At 43.8% G+C, this 13,799-nt stretch overlaps 1 protein-coding gene across 6 annotated transcripts in view; it reads left to right on the forward strand.

Moving 5' to 3' along the window:
* The window catches only part of triob (trio Rho guanine nucleotide exchange factor b), a 120,692-nt gene that overhangs the window by 77,305 nt on the left and 29,588 nt on the right, over window positions 1-13,799 (forward strand). For all 6 annotated transcript variants that reach the window (XM_028579925.1, XM_028579920.1, XM_028579926.1 and 3 more), the window contains 17 exons: window positions 1,055-1,174; window positions 2,260-2,358; window positions 2,627-2,719; window positions 2,982-3,131; window positions 3,277-3,391; window positions 3,575-3,690; window positions 4,933-5,055; window positions 5,474-5,668; window positions 6,191-6,306; window positions 6,847-6,913; window positions 7,315-7,424; window positions 7,589-7,658; window positions 7,851-7,940; window positions 8,560-8,652; window positions 8,807-8,918; window positions 9,236-9,426; window positions 13,118-13,219. In XM_028579925.1, coding sequence (XP_028435726.1) covers window positions 1,055-1,174; window positions 2,260-2,358; window positions 2,627-2,719; window positions 2,982-3,131; window positions 3,277-3,391; window positions 3,575-3,690; window positions 4,933-5,055; window positions 5,474-5,668; window positions 6,191-6,306; window positions 6,847-6,913; window positions 7,315-7,424; window positions 7,589-7,658; window positions 7,851-7,940; window positions 8,560-8,652; window positions 8,807-8,918; window positions 9,236-9,426; window positions 13,118-13,219 — 1,962 coding nt within the window. The remainder of the gene's footprint in view (window positions 1-1,054; window positions 1,175-2,259; window positions 2,359-2,626; window positions 2,720-2,981; window positions 3,132-3,276; window positions 3,392-3,574; window positions 3,691-4,932; window positions 5,056-5,473; window positions 5,669-6,190; window positions 6,307-6,846; window positions 6,914-7,314; window positions 7,425-7,588; window positions 7,659-7,850; window positions 7,941-8,559; window positions 8,653-8,806; window positions 8,919-9,235; window positions 9,427-13,117; window positions 13,220-13,799) is intronic.

Here is a 13,799-nt window from a genome sequence, read left to right on the forward strand (position 1 = left end):
TACATGGATTTCTGAGATTACCGTGTAAAATACAGCAAAACTGCTTTTGCCTTACTTTCCCTACTTACTTATGCACATTGCACTACATCCTGGGAAATGACTGCACCATTTTAGACTATGGTAGATTATGGTTGGACACGACCATAATCTGGTAATTGTAGCCTGTATATTTCTGCTTCTGATTCATTTATAAATATAGCCTTTCAATCCTGGCCAGAGATTACTACTGCACTACAGTTGCTATAGTATGTTTCTTCTTTTTTTTAGCTTCAAATGTCCCACACCGAGAGATCTTTTCTTGTTAGAACTGCTTTCTGTATGTCATTATGAAATGGCACATTTTATGAATAGGGATTATATATAGTTATATAGAGCAACAAAGATAAAATCACTCTAAATACGGTAAAGTGGTTTCATTTGTAATTGTATGATGAAATATTGGAATATATTATGTAAATCAAATGGTATGCCATAACATACTAATGAATCATATATGTACTTATTATTTCTGATGTTGCAGCTGTTTGTTCATGCATTATGTCATGCGTACATACCGCTGCTCTGATATTCAGCAGCGAACACGCATACCTGTCCTGCCTCGGGACATCGCAAGTGCAATGGCTCTGTTGAAGTTGCTGAAAAACAAAGAGTCAGAATTGTGTTGCATCATCACTTCTATAGCCAAGCTTCAGTTGCAGTTCTGCCCATCACCCACACAGCAGGTGTGCTTGCTGAGTCAGAGAGAAAGAGTTGTCTTTGACCGATTGTGCTTAACATGCCCTTTGGCTAGAACTAGGCCAACAAAACTAAAAGCAAATGGGATTTTGTGTTCATCTGTGTGTGTGCGTGAAGGTGGGTCTGTGTAGCTGAAGAGATTATACACAAAGAGGAGAGCTTACACCTTTTTAAAGTGATTGGTCCATTTTTGAGTTTGATTACATTTTTTAAGATGTTTTCGTAGCATAAGTAGTACAAATAATTAAAATATTAATAAACATTATGAGTAAATAACAAAAGACTTTGTGTATCTGCGCGTGTGCTGTGTGTGCTTTAGGTGCTGGGTTGGATCCGTAATGGCGAGTCCATGCTGAACGCTGGTCTGATCACAGCCAGTTCCTTACAAGAAGCCGAACAGTTGCAGAAGGAACATGAACAATTCCAACATGCAATAGAGGTAAAATACATTTTTCTCTTCTTGTTCTCTTTTCAGCCTCTCTATTCACGAAGAATCTAGAAGCAACATGTTGATGTCCATGTGCTTTGTACTCTCACGTTGTATCATTCTTTTTTCTCAGACATATCCTAATCCCTTTTTTCCTCTTCTTCATTAATTTCTTTAACCTCCATTATTCATCTACCCTTTCCCCTCATCTTTTACCACTTCTGCAGCTTCTCTGCTCTGTTGCCCTTCATCCTTCAACCTTTTGCCTTTCTAAAACTCACCTCAGGCGTCTCCACCGCCTTCCCTTCTCATCACAAGTCACACATGAAATGGAATTATAAATAACTAATATCTCTACCTCTCTCTTTCTTCTCTCTCTGCTTACCTTTCCTCTTTATTTAATTTCTGTCTTTGCTACTGATTATGCAGGGTGCATTTCCTTTGAACTCTATCGAGCCTGGCTTCTTTTAATGCAGGCCTGTACCTGACCTACTTCTCCAAAGCTTACATACGCACGTACACAAAAATGCACACTCAGAAGAAAGCTGTGTTTATGATTGTTGCTGATGTGGGACTTGAATTTTAACAAGCAATGCCATAACTTTAGTCCCTGAAACCTGCAAAGGCTCCAGCGTGGTGAGAAAAGAGCCAGTAATAAAGGAATGTCCTCCTTGACAGTACCCAGCAGGTGCTGCAGACATTACTAAAGGTGGCAGGAAACCCTTCATTCCTCCTTTATCTACTTCTCCAGTCCAGCAAGAACAAAAGCCTTATTCTCAGGCTTTCCGTTATGCCACAAAAATCCTCCGATACTGTTGGTTTTTACTTCCCTATCTCATTTCCTCTCCAGAATGCTCACTCCAGGACAATCTTTTTGACACAGCTATAATCAGACACTACTTTTATTTGTTTAGCCTTTCCTCAGTTGCTGTCATTTAGACTGTCTATGGTTGCTCCCCAGTCTTCAACTTTCCACCAAACTGCCCTACAGGGTCCAACAGGGAGCTGGGGCAATATGTTGAAAACAATCATTGTGATATAGAGATTCATATAACTCTTTATTTCATTGTTGTTTTTTTATCTCACCCCCCATGCAGAAAACCCATCAGAGCGCGCTGCAGGTACAGCAGAAGGCTGAAGCCTTACTCCAGGCAAACCACTATGACATGGATATGATCCGAGACTGCGCAGAGAAGGTATTGCTCTCTCACATTTTTATACATCTCTAAATGGAAACATGAATAATAATGTAGGTAGCGTTGTTGCTATTTTAAAGCTGCAAGTGGTAAATTGATTTATTTATTTTTTTCTATTTTGTTGTTATTTTATATTTTACTATTTCAGTTGTATAATTTTCTGTTTGTCTGTGATTTAACTGCCATATTGAGAGCTGCTAAACTGTATTGCGTTGTTGAAAACAATGACAAAGATCTATTCTATTCTATTCTATTGTTTCACTTGAAGGTGGCAGACCACTGGCAGCAGCTGATGCTCAAGATGGAGGACCGACTTAAGCTGGTTAATGCTTCTGTGGCATTCTACAAGACCTCTGAACAGGTACTTGTTATTGTGCATTCGTGCGTGCGTATATGTGTGTGTGCATGATAATCTTGAACATGAGTGGGTTTGGGCAAAAATAACAATACATGGAAATTACACTCTCCTTTGTGAACATCATTAGACCTGAAAAGCCAGAGTATAATTAAAAACTTGCTTTCAAGGATGTATAGTTTTTACAGGTTGCATGACAGACTGGAGCAGGATAATCTCAGTGTTTCACTGTACAGTGGTTTTATGTGCTGTGTCATCCGTGTTTCAGGTGTGCAGTGTGTTAGAAAGCCTGGAGCAGGAGTATAAGAGAGAAGAGGACTGGTGTGGTGGTGCTGATAAACTGGGCCCGAACAGCGATTCAGACCACGTCACCCCCATGATCAGCAAACATCTGGAGCAGAAAGAGGCCTTTCTCAAGGTGAGAAAGGAGAAGTTATTTCAGTTTATATATAAGAAAAGACAAATAATTTGTTATTTGTGCAATTCTAATAAGTTTCACTAGTCAGATGGATATTATTATTGAACGTGTGAGTGACATTTGTTCTCATTCTGCACACTTGCAGGCCTGTACATTAGCCAGGCGTAATGCTGATGTCTTCTTGAAGTACCTGCACAGGAACAGTGTCAACATGCCCGGCATGTTGTCCCATGTTAAAGCTCCAGAGACTCAGGTTAAGAGTAAGTAGTATCTCTTTTGCATTTAAAATGGTATAATTAGCTTATTTAATTTTTTTTATCCACAGTTTTTGTATTTATTCACAGAATTATAAATTCAGGTGTTTATATTGTCCTGTTTAATGCTGACGTACAGTAATAAACATCTTGATTAATATATATTGTGTACTTGTGTTGTATCATCAGACATCTTGAATGAGTTGCTGCAGAGAGAGAACAGAGTGCTCCATTTCTGGACCATGAGGAAGCGGAGGCTGGATCAGTGCCAGCAATATGTAGTGTTTGAACGCAGCGCCAAACAGGTGTGTCCTTATGTTTATGTGTGCACTTGCAAAAAGCCCAATTTGGAGAAAAGGCTGAGCAGATGGGTGCATTGTGTCATTCAGTTCACTACAGACAGAGTAGAAACAAGCCTCATTCCTGTTTGTATAAATCAGCCAACTGACTTGTCTCAGTTAGCATACATATATAGCAGCTGTTTTTCTTGGTAATGATACATTTCAAATATACTGGAAATCATATAAGCTGGCAGACATTTGCAACATTTGCGTCTTAAAGACGGCTATCATTATGTGGCCTAGTAAATTTAGTCTGCAACCCTTAATTTTTATTCCTCAGGCAGAACTGAACATTTCAGCCACTGGCATTTGTATTGTAAAGTTGTTTTTGTGTTTAAGACGATACCTTTGAGATGGACAGAGTTTGGATATTACTGTTTTCAGTAGCGGACAACATCTCTTCACACTCCACAGACTGAGCTGATATGTTGAATGTTTTATTTAAACATGACTTTGACAGCTGGAGACTCTTTATTTACAAGAAGCCAAAGCAAGTTAGAATCTGTGGGATTTAAGCTCTTAACTCTGCCCTTGTGTACCAGGTCTAACGCTGTTTATATACAGACACTTTGCTCCCTCTTGTGGTGTTTGGATAGCACAGCGCAAGCACACAGCAATGCGCTTAGCCAATAAAATCAGATGACATCATAGATGTTTCTAGGACATGGCTATTCTAGGGTGATCCAGGTTTTATCCCCAGGGCCCAAATGCTTTCTGGTCTCACACTTTGATTGGACCAGTTCTGCCACTGCAGGTCAAGGCCCAGTTATAAAGTACACTGACATGAAAAAGAATAGAAACTACTGTAAGTAGGACCTTTGGAAACTGAATGCTAGAGATGTTACATTTTTAATAGGTGGATTGTTAAATATCTATTTATATTGTTTTCTCAGAAAAATTGAATGTCACATTTCCTAATCCTGAATTACCATGAATGTGATCGGAATGTGAAAGAGATTTGTAAAGTTAAACTGTACAGTGGAAAATGCTATGCATTTCAAACCCTGATAAGTTCAAATTGAAACAAATGTCCTACTAGATAGGAGAGGATGAAGGGGATGATGGTGAGTATGCAGAATACACATTGTAATTGAATTGTAGTTTCAAGTATACCTACTTGTACTGGGTCTTCAGATTTGTGTTAAATTGTGTAACTAAAATCCCTTCAGTGTAAATGTACTCACTTGTGATTGGTTGTGTCCTCAGGCCCTGGAGTGGATTCATGACACTGGGGAGTTTTACCTGTCCACACACACATCCACCGGCTCCAGCATTCACCACACACAGGAGCTGCTAAAAGAGCACGAAGACTTCCAGATCACAGCAAAGGTATGCGTGTGTGTCTGTGTGCGTTTTATTTTTTTTTTTTGGGGGGGATCTATTACTGTGTAGAAGAAGCTGGGAATGGTGGAGACTGTATGCTTTGGGTTAGGGTTTTGTGTGCCTGTTGCTCTTCTCATTGTGTTGCGTTGTGTGTATGTTTGCACAGTCCTGCGCTCTTCTGTGAGGCCCATTCCCAGGGCAGTGTATTGTCCCGTGTCCTCATTGCAGTGTCACTGTTATTGTGTTAGAGAATAAGCTATTGTGTCCATTAAGCAACACACTGATTCCTAACTCTCTCTCTCTCTCTCTCTCTCTCTCTCTCTCTCTCTCTCTCTCTTATCTACCTTTCCTTCACCGGCACTGGCTCTCTGCGGCCACCTCTCTTTTCTCTCTATCCCCTCCCTAAATGTCTCTCTATTGACAGCAAACCAAAGAACGGGTAAAGCTGTTGATCCAGCTGGCGGATGGGTTTTGTGACAAGGGCCATGCCCATGCCCTGGAGATAAAGAAATGGGTGTCCTCAGTGGACAAGCGCTACAGGGACTTCTCTCTCCGTATGGACAAATACCGAACCTGCCTGGAAACTGCGCTTGGCATTTCTTCAGACTCCAACAAGGCTGTGAGTGCACACCATTGATACAAATCAAAGAAGAATACAGATATCAGCTTTGTCCTTCCTAATGTTTCTTTTTTTATTTAACAAACTTTATTCATATGCTTTATCCTAAACCTTGAATTGATGCTCTATAAGGAAAGACCATAGAGCGATACAGACACTGATACAGTCCATGTCTGGCACAAGTTTTAGTAATACGGATATAATCTTGGCCTCTAGCCTTTCTAGAGTGAGATTAAAACAAAATCGTGTTTTATGTGATGAATGTAATCATACAAACTACCCCTGGCTTTAATTGTATTGTAGTTTCAAGAGAAGGAGCTTGCAGCAGGTGGCCGGATGTAGATAGATACTGGAGGAGACTGTCGATCACTCATGTCCCTATATAAACTCCATCTCCCAACAGCTCAGTTTAATGAACTGGTGCTAAGAGAAAGCAAATATGTCACACATTGGTGTGTTGACTAGTGAATGACCACCATGCCTGTTATGCACAGACATAAAAGCCACTTGTCTTCTTTTCAGAGCAAAGAGCTGCAACTGGACATCATCCCAGCCAGTGCTCCAGGGTCAGAGGTCAAGTTGAGGGATGCTGCCCATGAACTCAACGAGGAGAAGAGGAAGTCAGCGCGAAGGAAAGAGTAAGTGCAACAGATATTTTTCTTGGCACACTCGCTCCTGATTGCCACCCGATGTTCAGCATCACAGGTTTCCTACACAGGCCTGGAAAAGTGCCTGGATGAATAATTCAGTAATTTCCTGCAAACATATGAAAACATATTCATTTTCAGTCTGATTAACATTTTATAGCTGCGGACAGGCTTTCATTTGAAATAGTTTGGGTTAATGATAATGTGTAGTTTACTGTCAAATTAACCAGAGAACTTGAGCGCATAGCGAACACTGAAATCTTCGAATCCAATCAGGTGTGTAAACAAATGGAGATGTAATTTATTGTGCATGTGAGAGGAGGCAGAGCAGTAATGTGCCTTATAATCATGTATCACAAGATGTTTCTGTGTTCCTGATGCTGTATAGAATATCTTTGGTAATTAGTATTGTATTTTATTTTCTACATACTAGTCTTCACCATAGGTTTTTTATTTATTTATGTTTGGTTTAACTACAGCACTTGACCACGTTTATCAGTGTCTCCTCTCCGAATGTGCATGTCCTTTCAGATTTATAATGGCTGAGCTGATTCAGACAGAGAAAGCCTACGTCAGAGACCTACGGGAGTGTATGGATGTAAGTATGGGAGCCAACACACACAGAGCCATCAGCATTTCCCTACTTTACATAACCTTATTTACATCATTTTCATTTTTTGGACACAATTGGGTGTTTTCTGACTTGTAGTAAATTGACTGTGGTCAAATGTATCTTCATTGCCTCTGCTATGATTTTTAAAATGTTTGTTTTAATATTTTGTTCTCATATTGCATGAAGATTTTTCTTTAAAAGTGGTTACTTTTTACTTTCCAATTTTCTCTCTTTTGCTCTTACATCAGACAAGTTGGTACAGAGAGATTTCTAGGTATTCAATTAATTGTGTGTGTGTGTGTGTGTGTGTGTGTGTGTGTGTGTGTGTGTGTGTGTGTGTGTGTGTGTGTGTGTGTGTGTGTGTGTGTGTGTGTGTGCGCGCGCAGACATACCTGTGGGAGATGACCAGCGGTGTGGAGGAGATTCCTCCTGGAATTGTCAACAAGGAACACATCATCTTTGGGAACATGCAGGACCTCTACGAGTTTCATCACAAGTCAGTAGAGCCATGATCTGCGAGATTCTGTATTCTTTACCATCAACAACATCTGCTAATTTGGTTTAAGATTATACATTTTAAGTTGACTTTGTGGTAAACATACAAACTGTGTTCCTCAGCTTCTGATTGTTCCTCATTTAAATCTTTCTGTCTTCGTACAGTATCTTCCTAAAGGAGTTGGAGAAGTATGAGCAGCTTCCAGAGGATGTCGGCCATTGTTTCGTGACTTGGGTAATCTACAAGTTGCCGCTTTTATATTTCAGTTTGTATTTTTGTTCCTCGGCTATATCTTTTCTTCTATGTGACTAGGTCCATTTTTAGTTTAAATAACAAAATGTATACAGTACAATAGACCTATAGAGTATGCATCCAAGACTCTTGATGATTTTTGAGTAAAGCACTGGTGTTACTTCTCCTGCTCAGGCTGATAAGTTCCAGATGTATGTGAACTACTGTAAGAACAAGCCTGACTCCACTCAACTCATCCTGGAACATGCTGGACCCTACTTTGATGTAAGTTACTACCAATACTGCTTGGTCTATAATAAGCTAAAAGAAGATATAGACTTTATTGATCCCACAATGGGGAAATTCACTTGTCACAGCAGCTCAATGCAGCACAACAAATAACAAAAATACACATTAAATATAAATAGGATAGAAAAATACACAAAGAAAGAATAAAAAATAGGAAATAGAAGAAAAAAAATAAGAAGAGAGTAATAACGGTAATATGTACACTATAAACACTTCTTGTAGTTAAAGGTGGGAAGACTATATAAACAGATGAATATACATATAAATATGAAAAGGCATATTGCACAGGTCATTATTTACATGTGGGGAGAATATATATACTGATATACAGATGATTAAACAGATGAATATGAGATGGCATATTGCACAGGCCACAGTAAGATGGACAGAGTAATAAATAAATAACTATAAACAGTGCAGAATATTTTGTTTTGTGTTATAAGCTGTGCTAATAGAGTCAGGATGAGTGATTTTTTTATTATTTTTTTCCATTTTGTAATCCAACTCTTAAGGCTTGTCTGTATAGTATATTAGTTAGAATAATGAAGACCGTAGCCTCTGTAAGACGTGTCTGTTTTTCTTTTTTGATTTTAAGGAAATCCAGCAAAGACATCGCCTGGCGAACTCCATCTCCTCTTACCTGATCAAACCAGTCCAGAGAATCACTAAATACCAGCTCCTTCTCAAGGTACAGCATGCCTTAAAATAAATGGAAATGGAAGAATATCTGGGTTAGCATTACTCACTTTTTGCAGGCAAAACAAAGTATACAGAATGAACTTGCATTCTTTTCTTCTTCATTTAAATGTCACTGTGTGTATGTTTGTGTTCTTCTGTTGAAGGAGTTGTTGACATGCTGTGAGGAGGGTAAAGGTGAGATAAAGGATGGTCTTGAAGTCATGCTCAGTGTCCCCAAGAGAGCCAACGATGCCATGCACCTCTCTATGCTGGATGGTGGGTATACACCGAGCAAAGCCCCTCACACACACACGCCTCTGCTGTTAATGGAACTCCTATTGTGTTTTGATAGTCACCTGTACAACTGTTCACTGAGTGCGTTCTGAGGGTCTGATGTTTCAGATTAATTGAACTTTCACTTTGCTTTTGTGAATGTAATCACGGCACTTACATTTAGCACAAATTACTGTCAGTCAGCAGTAACTTCATTAAACTTCCCTCCATTTGCCACCCACTGACATGTTTGTACATACTGTACACACATGCAAACACCCCTAAGTGGCTCTTTTCTTCCTCTGCCTTCACTTCCTCAGGGTTTGATGGTAACATAGACTCCCAGGGAGAGTTGATACTTCAGGAGTCCTTCCAGGTATGGGATCCCAAGACTCTGATCCGGAAGGGTCGCGACCGACACCTCTTCCTCTTCGAGATGTCCCTGGTCCTTAGCAAAGAAGTAAAAGACTCCAACGGGCGCAGCAAGTACCTCTACAAGAGCAAGCTCTTTGTAAGTAATGTACTGTTTGATGTCAATGTAGTTGTAAAATTATGTGTCCTAATTGCAGCTTGTGTTGCTCACGTTATCAGACTCTTCCTCGGGTCATATCAGGTTTTACAGGCTCAAATCAAATAAAAAATTTTAAAATATCAATTCAACATTGACCCAAACTAAGACTGAGTCTGGCTCAAAAGTGTGAACTGAAGACCTGGATGGTTCAGGATTGATCCTTGGTTTTTGGGAGTTGGGTCAGCTGGAAGACCTCTATGACCCACATTTTGGTTGCAAATTGTAATGGCATTATTACAATATAATGTATCATTGTATGTCCATCCATCCATCCATCTTCGTCCGCTTATCCGGTGTCGGGTCGCGGGGGGAGCAGCTCCAGCAGGGGACCCCAAACTTCCCTTTCCCGAGCAACATTAACCAGCTCCGACTGGGGATCGAGGCGTTCCCAGGCCAGGTTGGAGATATAATCCCTCCACCTAGTCCTGGGTCTTCCCCGAGGCCTCCTCCCAGCTGGACGTGCCTGGAACACCTCCCTAGGGAGGCGCCCAGGGGGCATCCTTACCAGATGCCCGAACCACCTCAACTGGCTCCTTTCGACGCAAAGGAGCAGCGGCTCTACTCCGAGCTCCTCACGGATGAGTGAGCTTCTCACCCTATCTCTAAGGGAGACGCCAGCCACCCTCCTGAGGAAACCCATTTCAGCCGCTTGTACCCTGGATCTCGTTCTTTCGGTCATGACCCAGCCTTCATGACCATAGGTGAGGGTAGGAACGAAAACTGACCGGTAGATCGAGAGCTTTGCCTTCTGGCTAAGCTCTCTTTTCGTCACAACGGTGCGATAGATTGAATGCAATACCGCACCCGCTGCGCCCGATTCTCCGACCAATCTCCCGCTCCATTGTCCCTCACTCGCGAACACAACCCCAAGATACTTGAACTCCTTCACTTGGGGTAAGGACTCATTCCCTACCTGGAGAAGGCATTCCATCGGTTTCCTGCTGAGAACCATGGCCTCAGATTTAGAGGTGCTGATCCTCATCCCAACCGCTTCACACTCGGTTGCGAACCGATCCAGTGAGTGCTGAAGGTCGCAGGCCGATGATGCCATCAGGACCACATCATCTGCAAAGAGCAGCGATGAGATCCCCAGCCCACCAAACTGCAACCCTCCCCACCCCGACCACGCCTCGATATCCTGTCCATAAATACTACAAACAGGATTGGTGACAAAGCGCAGCCCTGGCGGAGGCCAACCCTCACCTGAAAAGAGTCCGACTTACTACCGAGAACCCGGACACAGCTCTCGCTTTGGTTGTACAGAGATTGGATGGCCCTGAGAAGAGACCCCCTCACCCCATACTCCCGCAGCACCTCCCACAGTATCTCCGGGGGACCCGGTCATACGCCTTCTCCAAATCCACAAAACACATGTAGACCGGTTGGGCATACTCCCAGGCTCCCTCCAGGATCCTTGCGAGAGTGAAGAGCTGGTCCGTTGTTCCACGACCAGGACGGAATCCGCATTGTTCCTCCTCAACCCGAGGTTCGACTATTGGCGAACCCTCCTTTCCAGCACCTTGGAGTAGACTTTACCAGGGAGGCTGAGAAGTGTGATACCCTATAATTGGCACACACCCTCTGGTCCCCCTTTTAAAAAAGGGGAACCACCACCCCAGTCTGCCACTCCTTTGGCACCGTCCCAGACTTCCACGCAATGTTGAAAAGGCGTGTCAACCAGGACAGCCCCTCCACACCCAGAGCCTTGAGCATTTCTGGACGGATCTCATCAATCCCGGGGCTTTGCCACTGTGTAGTTGTTTGACTACATCAGTGACTTCCGCCTGGGAAATCGGCGACAATCCCCCATTATCCTCCAGCTCTGCCTCTAACATAGAGGGCGTATTAGTCGGATTCAGGAGTTCTGCAAAGTGCTCCTTCCACCGCCCCTATTACCTCCTCAGTTGAGGTCAACAGTGTCCCATCCTTACTGTACACAGCTTGGATGGTTCCCCCTTCCCCCTCCTGAGGTGGCGAACAGTTTTCCAGAAGCACTTTGGTGCCGACCGAAAGTCCTTCTCCATGTCTTCTCCAAACTTCTCCCACACCCGCTGCTTTGCCTCTTTCACGGCAGAGGCTGCAGCCCTTCGGCCCTTCGGTACCCTGCAACTGCCTCCGAGTCCTCCGGGATAACATATCCCGGAAAGACTCCTTCTTCAGTCGGACGGCTTCCCTGACCACCGTTGTCCACCACGGTGTTCGTGGGTTACCGCCCCTTGAGGCACCTAAGACCCTAAGACCACAGCTCCTCGCTGCAGCTTCAGCAATGGAAACTTTGAACATTGTCCACTCGGGTTCAATGCCCCCAGCCTCCACAGGGATGCACGAAAAGCTCCGCCCGGAGGTGTGAGTTGAAAGTCTGTTGGACAGGGGCCTCCTCCAGACGTTCCCAATTTACCCGCACTACACGTTTGGGCTTACCAGGTCTGTCCAGAGTCTTCCCCACCCTCTGACCCAACTCACCACCAGATGGTGATCGGTTGACAGCTCTGCCCCTCTCTTCACCCGAGTGTCCAAAACATACGGCCTCAGATCAGATGAAACGATTATGAAATCGATCATTGACCTTCGGCCTAGGGTGCTCTGGTACCAGGTACACTTATGAGCATCCCTATGTTCGAACATGGTGTTCGTTATAGACAATCCATGACTAGCACAGAAGTCCAACAACAAACAACCACTCTGGTTTAGATCAGGGAGGCCGTTCCTCCCAATCACGCCTCTCCAGGTGTCTCCATCATTGCCCACGTGTGTTGAAGTCCCCCAGCAGAACAATGGAGTCCCCCACTGGAGCCCCATGCAGGACTCCAGTCAAGGTCTCAAGAAGGCCGAATACTCCGAACTCCTGTTTGGTGCATATGCACAAACAACAGTCAGAGTTTTCCCCCCACAACCCGCAGGCGTAGGGAGGCGACCCTCTCGTCCACTGGGGTAAACTCCAACACAGCGGCGCTCAGCCGGGGACTTGTGAGTATCCCCACACCCGCCCGGCGCCTCACACCCTGGGCAACTCCGGAGAAGAAAAGAGTCCAACCCCTATCCAGGAGTATGGTTCCAGAACCAAGACTGTGCGTAGAGGTAAGCCCCACCAGATCTAACCGGTAGCGCTCCACCTCCCGCACCAGTTCCGGCTCCTTCCCCCACAGAGAGGTGACGTTCCACGTCCCCAGAGCCAGCGTCTGCTGCCCGGGTCTGGTCCGTCGAGGCCCCTGACCTTCACTGCCACCCATGTGGCATCGCACCCGACCCCAACGGTTCCTCCCACAGGTGGTGGGCCCATGGGATGGAGAGGGAGTTGCCACGTAGCTTGTTCGGGCTGTGCCCGGCGGGCTCCGTGGCAAACCCGGCCACCAGGCGCTCGCCCGGCGAGCCCACCGTCTGGGCCTAGCTCCAGACGGGGGCCCGGGCTTCCTCCGGCAGGGTCACTCCATCTCTGCTTAGCTTTTTCATTGGGGTTTTTGAACCATTCTTTGTCTGGCCCCTCACCTGAGACCACTTTGCCTTGGGAGACCCTACCAGGAGCACAAAGCTCCAGACAACACAGCCCTCAGGTTCACAGAGACACACAAACCTCTCCACCACGATAAGGTGATGGTTCATTGTATGTAACCTTTGTTATTCACCCCCTCAGACATCAGAGCTTGGAGTGACAGAACATGTGGAAGGAGATCCTTGTAAGTTTGCCTTGTGGGTGGGCAGAACCCCGACTTCAGACAACAAGATCGTCCTCAAGGTATCTAGATGTTGATTTTAATGGTGAAGATAAACTTGTGCAGTGGATGCAGTGATCATTGATTGATCACTGCAATCATATTTACATTACTAATGTAAATTTGAATTAACAGCTTTTTCTTCTTTTAAATATTTTACAACAGTATCTGATATACATGATCAAGTTAGAACTGAGAACCAAAATAGTTTTGGTAATAAAGAGCTTCAGTTCCACATCTGAAAATCCCCCCCATATGATTCCCCTTCTATATAAAGAAGAATAACTCCATGTCTGTAGTCCACTCCCACTAATTCCTAGGAAATTCCCCAAGAAAGTTCACTCCCTGTAGGGGATAATGTGTTACTTTCTGCTACTAATCATACAGAAACATTAGAATAGCAGCTGATGGGTCGAAATCCAATCTCACATGCAACGTAGTTCTCACGCAGTGAGTCAGAAGCAATGCTTTATGCAGAGTGTGTGTGTGTGTGTGTGTGTGTGTGTGTGTGTGTGTGTGTGTGTGTGTGTGTGTGTGTGTGTGTGTGTGTGTGTAGATGTAAATGTGTTTGTTTTTGAGACTGATCGAGAGAAAGACAAACAC

The sequence above is a fragment of the Perca flavescens genome, chromosome 6 (genome assembly GCF_004354835.1).
Source record: "Perca flavescens isolate YP-PL-M2 chromosome 6, PFLA_1.0, whole genome shotgun sequence".
In the NCBI taxonomy this organism is placed as follows: Eukaryota; Metazoa; Chordata; class Actinopteri; order Perciformes; family Percidae; genus Perca; species Perca flavescens.